We start from the raw sequence: 15,129 nt of genomic DNA on the forward strand, positions 1-15,129 counted from the left end.
TCTAGGAGTGGAGGGAGGGGGGAGCTGAGGTCGGGAGGCTGGGAGAAGAGGTGCTCTAGGAGTGGGGGGAGGGGAGCTGAGGTGGGGGGGCTGGTCGGATGGGAGGGAGGCTGGGAGAAGAGGCGCTCTAGGAGTGGGGGGAGGGGAGCTGAGGTGGGGGGGCTGGTCGGGTGGGGAGGGAGGCTGGGAGAAGAGGCGCTCTAGGAGTGGAGGGAGGGGGGAGCTGAGGTCGGGAGGCTGGGAGAAGAGGCGCTCTAGGAGTGGGGGGAGGGGGGAGCTGAGGTGGGGGGGCTGGTCGGATGGGAGGGAGGCTGGGAGAAGAGGCGCTCTAGGAGTGGGGGGAGGGGAGCTGAGGTGGGGGGGCTGGTCGGGTGGGGAGGGAGGCTGGGAGAAGAGGCGCTCTAGGAGTGGGGGGAGGGGAGCTGAGGTGGGGGGGCTGGTCGGATGGGGAGGGAGGCTGGGAGAAGAGGCGCTCTAGGAGTGGGGGGAGGGGGGAGCTGAGGTCGGGGGGGCTGGTCGGCTGGGGAGGGAGGCTGGGAGAAGAGGCGCTCTAGGAGTGGGGGGAGGGGGGAGCTGAGGTCGGGGGGGCTGGTCGGATGGGAGGGAGGCTGGGAGAAGAGGCGCTCTAGGAGTGGGGGGAGGGGAGCTGAGGTGGGGGGGCTGGTCGGGTGGGGAGGGAGGCTGGGAGAAGAGGCGCTCTAGGAGTGGGGGGAGGGGAGCTGAGGTGGGGGGGCTGGTCGGGTGGGGAGGGAGGCTGGGAGAAGAGGCGCTCTAGGAGTGGGGGGAGGGGAGCTGAGGTGGGGGGGCTGGTCGGGTGGGGAGGGAGGCTGGGAGAAGAGGCACTCTAGGAGTGGGGGGAGGGGAGCTGAGGTCAGGGGGGGCTGGTCGGGTGGGGAGGGAGGCTGGGAGAAGAGGCGCTCTAGGAGTGGGGGGAGGGGAGCTGAGGTCGGGGGGGCTGGTCGGGTGGGGAGGGAGGCTGGGAGAAGAGGCGCTCTAGGAGTGGGGGGAGGGGAGCTGAGGTGGGGGGGCTGGTCGGATGGGAGGGAGGCTGGGAGAAGAGGCACTCTAGGAGTGGGGGGAGGGGGGAGCTGAGGTGGGGGGCTGGTCGGATGGGGAGGGAGGCTGGGAGAAGAGGCACTCTAGGAGTGGGGGGAGGGAGCTGAGGTCGGGGGGGCTGGTCGGATGGGGAGGGAGGCTGGAGAAGAGGCGCTCTAGGAGTGGGGGGAGGGGAGCTGTGGTCGGGGGGCTGGTCGGGTGGGGAGGGAGGCTGGGAGAAGAGGCGCTCTAGGAGTGGGGGGAGGGGGGAGCTGAGGTCGGGGGGGCTGGTCGGATGGGGAGGGAGGCTGGGAGAAGAGGCGCTCTAGGAGTGGGGGGAGGGGAGCTGAGGTGGGGGGGCTGGTCGGGTGGGGAGGGAGGCTGGGAGAAGAGGCGCTCTAGGAGTGGGGGGAGGGGGGAGCTGAGGTCGGGGGGGGGCTGGTCGGGTGGGGGGGGAGGGAGGCTGGGAGAAGAGGTGCTCTAGGAGTGGGGGGAGGGGGGAGCTGAGGTGGGGGGGCTGGTCGGATGGGAGGGAGGCTGGGAGAAGAGGCGCTCTAGAAGTGGGGGGAGAGGGGAGCTGAGGTCAGGGGGGCTGGTCGGGTGGGGAGGGAGGCTGGGAGAAGAGGCGCTCTAGGAGTGGGGGGAGGGAGGAGCTGAGGTCAGGGGGGCTGGTCGGATGGGGAGGGAGGCTGGGAGAAGAGGCGCTCTAGGAGTGGGGGGAGGGGAGCTGAGGTCGGGGGGGCTGGTCGGATGGGGAGGGAGGCTGGGAGAAGAGGCGCTCTAGGAGTGGGGGGAGGGGGAGCTGAGGTTGGGGGGGCTGGTCGGATGGGGAGGGAGGCTGGGAGAAGAGGCGCTCTAGGAGTGGGGGGAGGGGAGCTGAGGTCGGGGGGGGGCTGGTCGGGTGGGGAGGGAGGCTGGGAGAAGAGGCGCTCTAGGAGTGGGGGGAGGGGAGCTGAGGTCGGGGGGGCTGGTCGGGTGGGGAGGGAGGCTGGGAGAAGAGGCGCTCTAGGAGTGGGGGGAGGGGAGCTGAGGTCGGGGGCTGGTCGGGTGGGGAGGGAGGCTGGGAGAAGAGGCACTCTAGGAATGGGGGAGAGGGGAGCTGAGGTCGGGGGGGGCTGGTCGGATGGGGAGGGAGGCTGGGAGAAGAGGCGCTCTAGGAGTGGGGGGAGGGGAGCTGAGGTTGGGGGGCTGGTCGGATGGGAGGGAGGCTGGGAGAAGAGGCACTCTAGGAGTGGGGGGAGGGGGGAGCTGAGGTGGGGGGCTGGTCGGGTGGGGAGGGAGGCTGGGAGAAGAGGCGCTCTAGGAGTGGGGGGAGGGGGGAGCTGAGGTCGGGGGGCTGGGAGAAGAGGCGCTCTAGGAGTGGGGGGAGAGGGGAGCTGAGGTCGGGGGGCTGGTCGGATGGGGAGGGAGGCTGGGAGAAGAGGCGCTCTAGGAGTGGAGGGAGGGGGGAGCTGAGGTCGGGGGGCTGGGAGAAGAGGCGCTCTAGGAGTGGGGGAGAGGGGAGCTGAGGTCGGGGGGCTGGTCGGATGGGAGGGAGGCTGGGAGAAGAGGCGCTCTAGGAGTGGGGGGAGGGGAGCTGAGGTGGGGGGGCTGGTCGGGTGGGGAGGGAGGCTGGGAGAAGAGGCACTCTAGGAGTGGGGGGAGGGGGGAGCTGAGGTCGGGGGGGGCTGGTCGGGTGGGGAGGGAGGCTGGGAGAAGAGGCGCTCTAGGAGTGGGGGGAGGGGGGAGCTGTGGTCGGGGGGCTGGTCGGATGGGAGGGAGGCTGGGAGAAGAGGCACTCTAGGAGTGGGGGGAGGGGAGCTGAGGTCGGGGGGCTGGTCGGATGGGGAGGGAGGCTGGGAGAAGAGGCGCTCTATGAGTGGGGGGAGGGGAGCTGAGGTCGGGGGGGCTGGTCGGGTGGGGAGGGAGGCTGGGAGAAGAGGCGCTCTAGGAGTGGGGGGAGGGGGGAGCTGAGGTCGGGGGGGGGCTGGTCGGGTGGGGAGGGAGGCTGGGAGAAGAGGCGCTCTAGGAGTGGGGGGAGGGGAGCTGAGGTCGGGGGGGCTGGTCGGGTGGGGAGGGAGGCTGGGAGAAGAGGCGCTCTAGGAGTGGGGGGAGGGGAGCTGAGGTCGGGGGGGGGCTGGTCGGATGGGGAGGGAGGCTGGGAGAAGAGGCGCTCTAGGAGTGGGGGGAGGGGGGAGCTGAGGTCGGGGGGCTGGTCGGATGGGGAGGGAGGCTGGGAGAAGAGGCGCTCTAGGAGTGGGGGGAGGGGGGAGCTGAGGTCGGGGGGGGGCTGGTCGGGTGGGGAGGGAGGCTGGGAGAAGAGGCGCTCTAGGAGTGGGGGGAGGGGGAGCTGAGGTCGGGGGGGCTGGTCGGGTGGGGAGGGAGGCTGGGAGAAGAGGCGCTCTAGGAGTGGGGGGAGGGGGAGCTGAGGTCGGGGGGGCTGGTCGGATGGGAGGGAGGCTGGGAGAAGAGGCACTCTAGGAGTGGGGGGAGGGGGGAGCTGAGGTGGGGGGCTGGTCGGATGGGGAGGGAGGCTGGGAGAAGAGGCACTCTAGGAGTGGGGGGAGGGGGGAGCTGAGGTCGGGGGGGCTGGTCGGATGGGGAGGGAGGCTGGGAGAAGAGGCGCTCTAGGAGTGGGGGGAGGGGGAGCTGAGGTCGAGGGGGTGGTCGGATGGGGAGGGAGGCTGGGAGAAGAGGCGCTCTAGGAGTGGGGGGAGGGGGGAGCTGAGGTCGGGGGGCTGGTCGGATGGGGAGGGAGGCTGGGAGAAGAGGCGCTCTAGGAGTGGGGGGAGGGGGGAGCTGAGGTCGGGGGGGGGCTGGTCGGGTGGGGAGGGAGGCTGGGAGAAGAGGCGCTCTAGGAGTGGGGGGAGGGGGAGCTGAGGTCGGGGGGGCTGGTCGGGTGGGGAGGGAGGCTGGGAGAAGAGGCGCTCTAGGAGTGGGGGGAGGGGGAGCTGAGGTCGGGGGGGCTGGTCGGATGGGAGGGAGGCTGGGAGAAGAGGCACTCTAGGAGTGGGGGGAGGGGGGAGCTGAGGTGGGGGGCTGGTCGGATGGGGAGGGAGGCTGGGAGAAGAGGCACTCTAGGAGTGGGGGGAGGGGGGAGCTGAGGTCGGGGGGGCTGGTCGGATGGGGAGGGAGGCTGGGAGAAGAGGCACTCTAGGAGTGGGGGGAGGGGGGAGCTGAGGTCGGGGGGGCTGGTCGGGTGGGGAGGGAGGCTGGGAGAAGAGGCGCTCTAGGAGTGGGGGGAGGGGGGAGCTGAGGTGGGGGAGCTGGTCGGATGGGAGGGAGGCTGGGAGAAGAGGTGCTCTAGGAGTGGGGGGAGGGGGGAGCTGAGGTGGGGGGGCTGGTCGGATGGGGAGGGAGGCTGGGAGAAGAGGCACTCTAGGAGTGGGGGGAGGGGGGAGCTGAGGTCGGGGGGGGCTGGTCGGATGGGAGGGAGGCTGGGAGAAGAGGTGCTCTAGGAGTGGGGGGAGGGGGGAGCTGTGGTCGGGGGGCTGGTCGGATGGGAGGGAGGCTGGGAGAAGAGGCGCTCTAGGAGTGGGGGGAGGGAGAGCTGAGGTCGGGGGGCTGGTCGGATGGGGAGGGAGGCTGGGAGAAGAGGCGCTCTAGGAGTGGGGGGAGGGGAGCTGAGGTCGGGGGGGCTGGTCGGATGGGGAGGGAGGCTGGGAGAAGAGGCGCTCTAGGAGTGGGGGGAGGGGGGAGCTGAGGTGGGGGGGCTGGTCGGATGGGGAGGGAGGCTGGGAGAAGAGGCGCTCTAGGAGTGGGGGGAGGGGGGAGCTGAGGTCGGGGGGGGGCTGGTCGGATGGGAGGGAGGCTGGGAGAAGAGGCGCTCTAGGAGTGGGGGGAGGGGAGCTGAGGTTGGGGGGGCTGGTCGGATGGGGAGGGAGGCTGGGAGAAGAGGCACTCTAGGAGTGGGGGGAGGGGAGCTGAGGTCGGGGGGGGGCTGGTCGGATGGGGAGGGAGGCTGGGAGAAGAGGCGCTCTAGGAGTGGGGGGAGGGGAGCTGAGGTGGGGGGGCTGGTCGGATGGGGAGGGAGGCTGGGAGAAGAGGTGCTCTAGGAGTGGGGGGAGGGGGAGCTGAGGTGGGGGGGCTGGTCGGCTGGGGAGGGAGGCTGGGAGAAGAGGCACTCTAGGAGTGGGGGGAGGGGGAGCTGAGGTCGGGGGGGGCTGGTCGGATGGGAGGGAGGCTGGGAGAAGAGGCGCTCTAGGAGTGGGGGGAGGGAGAGCTGAGGTCGGGGGGCTGGTCGGATGGGGAGGGAGGCTGGGAGAAGAGGCGCTCTAGGAGTGGGGGGAGGGAGAGCTGAGGTCGGGGGGCTGGTCGGATGGGGAGGGAGGCTGGGAGAAGAGGCGCTCTAGGAGTGGGGGGAGAGGGGAGCTGAGGTGGGGGGGGCTGGTCGGATGGGGAGTGAGGCTGGGAGAAGAGGCACTCTAGGAGTGGGGGGAGGGGAGCTGAGGTCGGGGGGGGGGCTGGTTGGGTGGGGAGGGAGGCTGGGAGAAGAGGCACTCTAGGAGTGGGGGGAGGGGGAAGCTGAGGTCGGGAGGGGGGGTCTGGTTGGCACACTCTGGAGAGGGAGAGCTCTGAGTTGGAACCTGGGGAATGGGGGGTGGGGGAAGCTGAGGGGAGGGGCTTAAAAGTGGGGAGGAAGCTGAGGTCTTTAAGGGGGGGATACAGGGGTCACCTGCGGGGAGGGGGAGCTGGGAGGCCTGTGAGGGAGGAAGTTGATTTGTGTTGCGGGGGTGGGGCATGGGAGTGTGAGGAAAATGGGGGAGTTGAGAGGTGGGTTTTGGGAGTGTTGCAGGGGTAAGTTCGGATGGGGAATAAGGGGGAGATGAAGTGGGGGGGAGGCCCCTGGGGGTCCTGAGTGGTAGAGATCTTGGGGTGGGGGAGGTGAGGAGAGAATTGGAAGGGGATGGGGAGCTGTGGCCCCTGAGAGGTCTGGGGGGCAAGAGGATCAGAGGGGTGGGGAGTGGAATCTAAGGGAAGCACTGAGATGGGGGAAGCCCCTGGCAAGGGGGAGGTTGGAGGACGGGGATTGTGGGGGAGAGAGGCCCTGGGGGCATGGGGACCCAAGGGGGCAGATCTGAGGGAAGGTCTATTGCAGATGTTGGCCGGGGGGTGGGCACACTGAAGTAGGAAAAGCCTGTGGGGTGAGGGTGCTCTCGGTTGGGTTGGGTTGGGGAAGGGCCTATGCCAGTGGGGGGGAGCTGCCGAGCAGTCGGGGTGGGGCGCGGGGCAAGGGTGATGCGTGGGCCCTGGGTTTAAGGATCCGGGCAGGGCTGTGAGGGTGGGGGCTTGGAGGGGAGCATTATACCAGGTGGCATCCCTGGAGCTCGCAGGGGGCACCAAGGTAAAAGCAGGAGTGGACTCTGTCCCCTTCATTTCTTGGCTTTGGTGCCAGTCTGGGGTGTGAGCCCTGGGCACTGCCCGCTGCCCGCCAGCTCCCTGGGGGCTCAGATGGCATGTCCCAGTCTCCCCCTGCCCTCTTACTGGGTACCTGCTGTAGGCTGACTTCACTTAACCCCTTGGTGGTGGTAGCAGAGTTAGAGTGACAGTTACACCTGCTTTGGCTCCTGCCATGGGGCATGCCCCGACCTGAGATCTGGTGTCCTGTAGGGAGAGGCTGCGGGCATTATAGTGGTGGTGGGTGGGGGGCTGGGAGTCAGAGCTCCTGGGTTCTGTCCTGGTACTAGGAGGGGAGTGGGGTCTGGTCAGTTAGAGCAGGGGGGCTCGGAGTCTGGACTCCTCAGTTCTGTTTCCGGCTCTGGAAGTGGGTGTGCTCTATAATGATGGCCTCTATAATGAGGCCGGGAGTTAGGAATCCTAGATTCTTTTTTGGCTCTGCCACTGATCTGCTGCATAGCTTTGCCTCTTTGCTACTTTGTGCCTCAGTTTTCTCACACCTAAAGTGGGGATGACAATGGGGCTGGCTGGGTTTGATTTTTGGATGAAGGGGGCTGTAGAAGAGCGAGCTGTTGTTATCAAAGGGGACCCTGTTGTAACCACCCTTTGGTCCTGCATTACAGCTTCCAGGCTTAGATAGTAACTCCCTTCTCTTCGGAAACGGCTGCTTTACAAAATTCAGAGCTGGACTCTGGCGCGCTCTCTAATACCAGAGGCCTGATTTAGAGTTTCATGCTGCAGCCCATCACTGTAGTGCTATCTTATCTTATTTATCAGCCTGCCCTTCTCAGCATCTGGCTTGAGAGGGTTAGATCAGGTCTCAGATGCCAGATCGTGAAATAACTTTTAACCTGGGTTTCATTTTTGTCTTTTGAATCTCTTAATTTTTAAAAAATTTTTTTGCTGGTAGATAAGTTGGTTGGAAACTCTAATATCATACAGGAGCTTGGAATTGAACCCAGGAGTCCTGCCTTCCAGCCCTCCCTGCCTAACCCACTGGATCTCACTCCCCTTCCAGATGTGGGGATAGAACCCAGGAGTCCTGACTCCAGTACAGTTGCCCTCTCACACGGTAGGGCACCACTGTTTGTATGTTCTGGATGCAACCTCTGTAATACACAGCATAAGCCCCCCCTTACCCCCTTTCCTCTTTATTCCTCTGAGGCTTAACCCCCATTTCTTTTGCTTCCCTCCCAGTTCTTCGAGGCCCCACTCTGCGTTATGGACTAAACATCTGCCCCATTGCATTGGAAAGAAGCCTGCCGCATTTACAGACACTCGTCTTCTTTCCTTGCTGTCAAGAGCACAAAACAAATCATCCATAACAGGTACGATTTCCTACCTATCTCCTACCGATCTGGATTCGATTTTCAGGGCTGGGTTGAGGCACACTGGTGGGGTCAGGGGAATTCTAGTGCTCCCGGCTTGAGGGAATCAGGGTGGGTGGGTGATACTGCCCCCTGCTGGAGGAATTGGAGCTCTGTGGGTGTGTGGCTCTGTCTCCTGCTGGAGAGAATTGAGGGTTTGTGCGTGTATGTATGGGTAATGTTGCCCCCTGCTGGCAGGAATCAGGGTTCTGTACCTGTGCTCTCCCTCCCGCTGCCCTGGGGATGCACAGACACCTTCCTTCCCAAGGGGCAGGAGTGGGTGTTGCCCTGTCTGATCACGCCTAGCATATCCTGTGTAGGATGGTATTCAAACAAGGCACTGTTTACGAAGGCATCTTGCAGTGCTGGACTGGTTTGCATATCTGCATTTATGTAGCGGTGCCCCCTGGGATCGGGGTGGGGGCATCTGTGCGGCTTCCAGAACGCTGGGGGAACCCAGACCTTGATCAGGGTGGGGGTCTGTGAGGCACCCAGCACAACAATAGCCTCCCCTCTCTGTTCTGGCCTTTTCTGTTTAGGCTGTGAGCTGTCTCTCCCTGTATGTCTGCATGGCACCTATGCGATGGGAGTCCATGATTGTCATTGAGGGGTGGGGTCTGTGCAGCACCCAGCCCAGTGGCAGAGACCCTCCAGTCCCGGATGGGGCTCTCCACATGCTATCTCAATATACATGATAAAGTTTCTGTAAGTGAAGCTCAGATCTGCTACGCTGGGTTGCATCGCTTGATAAAACTAATGTGGGCTTTCCTGGTGGTATTGATGGCTCCACGGGACCTCTGGAAAATTCCCCAAGGGGGGGTCCTGCCCCACCCCCAGCCTTCCAGGAAATCCTCAGTTGGTTGCTCTCACAGATGTGACATTATAGTGCCAGGCATATTTAATATACATAAACATGGGTGGGGGAGTATCCTGAAGAACAGCTGAGCTGTTTTCGTGCACAATTCCTAAGAGGCAGGAAATGGACAGAAAATTCTGGTCTTTAGGGGGGTTGTGGAACAGGGAGTTGAGGGGTTCAGGATGAAAATCAGGGCGCACCACTAGCTACACGCATTGGAACGGAAGCTCTGCTCTTTCTATGGTCCCCACTCTAGCCTTGGAGTGCTGGTAACAACCCAGATCTCTAAACAGATCCCCATTAAGCTCTGTGGGGATTGGGTTGGTTTACCTTGCCAGTGCCCAGATTATACCCACAGTGCGCACTCAGTCTCCAGATCTGACGTATACATTTGTATCTGACTCTTTACAGCTGCTATAAGGGCAGGGCTGATTGTGGATGGAAAAAGCAGGGTGATCTAGTTCCTTTGAACTTCTACCGCTCCCCTCAGCACGTGTATAACTCATTAGCTCTGTCTTGGTGTCCAGTGTGTTGAGATGAACACGTAGATCTGAAAGGACTCTGTCCTCCCCATCCCACTTGGTATCGTCTGCCCCACTGCCAGTTTGGCTTCAAAGCGTGCAGTGTTCGTGGGTACATGTGAAGGTGTAGCTCTGTGTGTCACAACTTTCCTGGGCACATTCCAACGTGTCTAATTACATTTTGCCCTCCTGACAGTCCTCTTGCAATTTCATGAGGACATGGGATTTTTCTGCACTTTCTGTCCTAAATTATGCACTGTTACCCTGCTGCCCTATCCCAGAGATGGCTGAAATGCAGTGCCAGACAAGTGATTTCTATGTGGTGTGGCTGTTATCCAATTGCCCCGCCCCAGAGATGGCTCCATCTGAGCTCCAGGCAAGCCATCCCAATACAGCGCCACTGTGCAGATGTTATCCAGTTGCTCCACCCCAGAGGTGGCTGCATCTCTGTGCCAAGCGAACCATCCTTGTGGGGCATTGCTGTACGGCTGGGGTAGCTGAGTTTCTCAATGCTGGGCTAGAGATCTCTGTGTTCCCCAGCTGCCCTGACCCAGAGGTGGCTGCATCTCAACAGTAGGTGAGGCATCACTGTGCAGCTGTTACCTAGCTACCTGTCCACAGAGGCAACTGCATCTCAGTGCCAGGCGATGTCTGTATAGGCAAACTCTTTGTGGTGAAATTTAAGGGACTAATAGGCATGTTTGTAACCCACCCACCAGTTCCAAGGCAGGCAGTTGCTGTAATTGGATCTATCCACAAGAGCCCCAGTTTACAGGTAGAGGAAAGGGACCAGATTCCCCGGGCTCCTGCAAGCGAGCTTATGTCACCTGGGCCAGGGAGGGGAAGTTAGAGACTGTTTGCTATTCCGTGCTAGCCTTGAAGCCAGAGACTAGGAAAAGCCTAGACTGATGAGAACTGGTCCATCTTGCTCGTCCCCCCACTGGCTGTTCCCCCAGCAGAGATGGAGTTACCCCATCCGGGCCCTCCTCACCCGGGGTGGAATCGTCCCCCACAGATTATTATCCAGGGCTCTTAATTTCTGGTCTCCAAAGTGAGGAGGCTCCTGTCCTTTCCCGTGAGAGAGATGAGAACATCACTTATTAGACTCCTCTCTCATGGGAAATATTTCCTAAGGCTTGACCTAAATTTTCCTGAATTTCCTTGTTGCTTCTAGTTCTCTTTTCCCATCCTAAAGAATTTCCCCCCACGCTTGGCTTTGATGCTGTTCAAACACCGATTGACAGTAATTATGAACCTGCTGCTTAACTCAGCTCGCCGTGGTTAACTGCATGGCTGGTGGGTCTGGCTCACCAGATTCATGGTCTGGAAGGAATTTCCCCTGGGTCAGACCTGCAGGGACCTTGGAGTGGGGCTGGGGGGGTTGCCTCCATCTGCAGCACAGGGTATGGATCACCTGATGAGATCATCTGTGCATGACTCACCTAATCAATTCCCTGCCGTTTGAGAGGACTCAGTGTCCCACCCCCATCCCTGCCACCCTAAATCAGACGCAGGGGCCCATCTAGCCTGGTATCCTTCCCCTTTCTGACCACCCCAGATCAGACCCCTGGGCCCATCTAGCCCAGTATCCTGCCCTCTCCCTGCCATCTCAGATCAGACTCAAGGGCCCATTTAGCCCAGCATTATTACCCCCTCAGCCTTTCCTGTTTTCACAATGGCTGAGTCTAGAATCTGCACAGACCTAAAGTTTAAGCCTGACTCAAACCGGATCCAAGCCCATGAGGATTGAGTTGTTTTCCCGCCTATGCCAGCCCTTCCCGCTGAACCTGCGTGCCCTGCTTCTGCTAGCTTGGGGTTCCTCAGGACATGCACTCTGCAGTGCGCACAGTGCAGCGAGGTGGCGGGCAGCCAGCAGGAACAGGGCATGCAGTCTCCTTCGCGCCAACCCCGTGGACAGGAGGAGAGCTGGTCCGACCTGAACCCGAGAGGGGCCAGTTGTTTTCCCACCTGATCTGGACCCAGCACTTGTAGTTGGGTAGAAGGGCTATAGTTTAGCCTCCCGAGGACTTGGTCTAATCCAAATCAGTGGGCTCAGCACAGGGGGACCTGGGTGAAACTGACTGATCCATGCTATTCAAGAGGTCAGACTAGGTGATCTAATGGGACTTTTTGGCCTGGAACTCTCTGAAATTCTTCCAGGCTTCCCCAGTAATCCTGGCAAACCTTGTCTCGATAGCCTAGTTGGTCTCCAGCTTGCTGGGATCGAGGGGCCCTCCTGGTTCTGTGTTTTGTGGGGGTGTGTCTGGTGGAGTGGATAGAGAGGCGCTTTCCTCTCTGGACCTGGAGGCTTTCTGGGATTGCGGGAGATGCGAGCAGCGTGGCAGAGCAATCCCAGAGGTGGCCAGCAGGGGGTACTGCGTGTGTGTGTCTGTACTACATGGCTGATAGTGGTTTTTCTCCTCTCTATCTCCCTCTCAGTTTAAATGAGTCATAATGGATCAGGAAAGTGGGGGTGACATCCAGAAAGCCCCCAACTTCCAGTGGAGAAGCTACAAGCTCGTCATTGACCCGGCGCTGCGGCGGGCCCCGCAGAAAGTCTACCGCTACGATGGAGTCCACTTCAGTGCTCCCGTGAGTCCAGGCATGGGTGGCAGTGGGGATTCACTGCGTGATTTGGGGGGCTGGGGGCTTGCCAACAAAGAAAAGGAAGCCTTCTTCCCTCCCCTTCTGCCTGGGGCAGTATCTGGTGCTAGCCCACTGCATAGGCCCACCGTGGACAACACTTGCTCACCTCTTATTGTGGGCTTCTACATCAGAGCAGTGGAGGCTGGGAGCCAGGACTCGTGGGTTCTATCCCCAGCTCTGGGAGGGGAGTGGGGTCTAATGAGTTAGAGCAAGTTAAGGCTAGGGGTCAGGACTCCTGGGCTCTATTTCCCTGCTTCTGTCTCATTGTGTAACTTAGGGCACGTCCCTCCCTGTGCTCTGTGCCTCAGTTTCTTCATGTGTAAAATAGGGTGAAAGCTTGGTGGGTGGGTTTGTGAGGGTCACTAATTGCTCTGGGTAAAGCACAGTGGGTCTACTTGTGAAAAGGGCTGCTGAACCACAAAGTGTTCTCACTTGCTGTCATGTCATATTGTGGCTAAGTTGTAAACCACGGGGTGGTAGGTGGTGCTATGCATATCAAGTCCTGTTCCTCCATTTCCTCATCCTGAACGCGCGTGTGTTTCTGATGTACCTTGCTGCCCTGCACCAGGGACGCCCGTTGAAGCCAATAAAACACCAAGGGTGGGTGATGAGTTGTAAAAACCTTTTGCAAATCTCGGGAGGAGAAGTGCTCCCATAATGTCTGTTAAATTCCACATGGTGTTGCCCTACCGTGCCTCAGTTTCCCCTTCTGTTTGTCATTTTCCGGCTCCCAGCGCTCCCCAAAGTCCACCTCCTTTTGGGGTATAAACCAGCGATTCAAACACTCTCAAACCCAGCCTTGCCCTTCCTCTCAGAGGCTCTGTTTTTATTTGCCAGTCAGTCGGCTCCCAGGCCTCTGCTCACTCCCTTCAGCCTCCCCCATTAGCAATGATTGCTGCACCCTCATGTGAAGTGGCACCCACGCTGTCCCTGGGGGCCCTAAATAACTGGGCTATCTTCTTGCCAATCCATACTGTCCCGTTTCCCAGGACCTCTTTCTATGCTCCCAGCCCTATTTAGAGAGTGTGTCTCCCAGCTCTCCTCTCCCTAGCGTCACACTCGGTTTCGCACCCTCTTATTGAGCTGCAGGCCATGGTGGTTTTCCCTGTGGGCCTGGTCTTTGTCACCTGGCCCTTTGGGACATGGAGGGCCATGCACAACCCCTGGTATATGGCACAGGAGGCATGGGGGGCGGGCACAGATCCCCTGCTATTGGTGGGGATGGGTGAGAGACAGCCGTGGTAAGGGGAAGAGAGGAATGTGGGACACAGAACCCCTGACATCAGAGGAATGTGGGGACATGGGATACAAAGAGCCTCTTGGGTATTGGGGACATACCTGGCCCCTGGCATGGGAAGATGGGGGCGGGGGAGAGAACACAGTCCTGGTGGTGGGGGGTTGCAGGGAGTCCCTGAAATATGGGGGATGAAAGGGGAATATCCAGGGATCTTGGTGGGGGCCGGGATCTAGGGATGCCAGGAGCCCCTAAAGTGGGCATTGTGCTTGGCTGACAGAAGCTACGAAGTGGGTGACACTCCTGTTGTTTATGTCACTGTAACCTTTAGGAGCCCAGTCATGGACCAGGTGGCCGTTGTGCCAGGGGCTGTCTGTTATTTATTAGGTATATTATGGTAGTGCCTAGGAGCCCAGTCCTGGCCCAAGACCCCATCGTGCTAGGCATTGGGCAGACATAACAGTCCCTGCCTCATAGAGCTGCCAAACTAAGTACGAGACAGGTGACAACAGGTGACTCTAGACAGAGACCTGGCAGATTAGGAAAACATTGAGCCAGTAAACGTTTTGTTTGGCATTAGCACTACGTAGCCCCACTCCTGGATCAGCATCATGCCCCTGGCACTAGGTGCTGTACCATCCTCTCACTTGCTTTGCATTCAAACCTGCCTCAGATTTGTGTGTGACTATCCAATGTTACACAGAAAAGGATGTTTAATTGAAAGATTTTAAAAAGTAAAATCTAACATTTTTCCATGGCTGGTGCCCCCTTCTGGCTTGGCATGGCAGTGGCTCTTCCTCAGTTTCCCTCCTAGTCTCCAGCTGATCCGCTTAGCCTCCGATGCCTTCCACATTGCGGTGGGGTAGTCCTCTGGCAAGATCAGGGTTACCCAAAGTCCCAAATTAACTCTTCCATCACACCTGGGCTCTGTAGAGTACCAAGGAAGTCAGTGCTCTGCCCTGTCTGGGCTCATGTCGCCCTAAGTCCATCATTGGCATCCAAATGAGGCAGTCCTCTTGGCAGGCCTGCCTTTCTGCAGTTCCTAGCCCCGCTAGCCCCTGTGTTCCTAGCCCCAGCTGCTATCATCTGGATGGACAAAGTGACAGTGAGAATCTCTCACTGCTGGGCTGGCTCGTGGCACTGACTTGGCTAGAATGGACTAGGGCTTAACTTCTGCCTCTGTTTGCTAACCTCAGGACTATCAGATGCTGTAGCCAGGTGGCTAGTAAATTACTTGGTTTTGAAAAGGCTGTCTGTGTTGCTGCAAATACTGACTGGGAGCCTTGCACCCTGGAGGGACCCCAGGGTGGATTTGATTTAAATCATGATTTAAATCACTAGTCAGGAAGACTCGATTTAATCATGGATTTCTACATAAAAGTGCATTCTTCTTGGTTGTTACCAACCTCAAGATGCTGCATGTTCCTTTTATCATCTTCAACGCAGCTTCCTCCTGAGAAGGAACACTTCTCATGATGATGTTTCATTCGGGCAACTATGCCTTTGTTGCACTGTTTGCATTTTGTATGCATGCCTGTCTTACCCACAGGTAGAGAAACTTCATTAAAATATTCCCAAACTTGGGTCTCTCTTACGGCCTGCTGCCATTATAGGTTTTTCCTTCTAGTGAGAGAATGATATGGTAGATCTCAAATCAATGAAGGCTACACTCAGAAAGACCTCAAGACTTCTGGAATATGCTGCTCAAAGAGTTTCACTTTTGTTTCTGCTGCCTGTCCCTCCTTTCTCACATTTATCTCCAGACTTCTTCTCCTTGTCCAGATCTATTCTGCCCCCCAGAAATCTTCTATTCATTGAGCTTTTTGAAAGTTTGCACTTTTAGAGAGAGGTAAGGGATTGACTCTGTACACAAATTTGCAGAGGGACAATAAGATTGAGGTCTGTTATTTCTCACCTCTAAATAAATAAATATATATTTAAAATAATTTTTGCTGTTAACAAGCATGTTATCTCTGGAGACACAAATCCTCAGTTTGAGAACTGCAAAACTAAGCATCTCTGATGGTATCTTCTAGACTGAGCAGGAGTCCCATTGGGTCGATAGAAAGATTAACCTAAATAACCTGTACAGAA

The 15,129-nt window shown here is 59.5% G+C and overlaps 1 protein-coding gene across 7 annotated transcripts in view; it reads left to right on the forward strand.

Moving 5' to 3' along the window:
- The window catches only part of SETD1A (SET domain containing 1A, histone lysine methyltransferase), a 40,571-nt gene that overhangs the window by 2,050 nt on the left and 23,392 nt on the right, over window positions 1-15,129 (forward strand). For 4 of the 7 annotated variants that reach the window (XR_012159270.2, XM_073346534.2, XM_073346539.2 and 1 more), the window contains exons 2-3: window positions 7,609-7,739; window positions 11,595-11,747. Coding sequence is in view for 6 of the 7 variants with exons in the window: in XM_073346534.2 (XP_073202635.1) it covers window positions 11,610-11,747 (138 nt within the window). In the remaining variant the exon portion in view is untranslated. Of the gene's footprint in view, window positions 1-7,321; window positions 7,484-7,608; window positions 7,740-8,364; window positions 8,484-11,594; window positions 11,748-15,129 lie in introns of those variants that run through there. The other 3 variants (XM_073346535.2, XM_073346536.2, XM_073346537.2) reach the window with 3 other exon arrangements.

Source organism: Lepidochelys kempii, chromosome 6 (assembly GCF_965140285.1).
Source record: "Lepidochelys kempii isolate rLepKem1 chromosome 6, rLepKem1.hap1, whole genome shotgun sequence".
Lineage (NCBI taxonomy): Eukaryota > Metazoa > Chordata > Testudines > Cheloniidae > Lepidochelys > Lepidochelys kempii.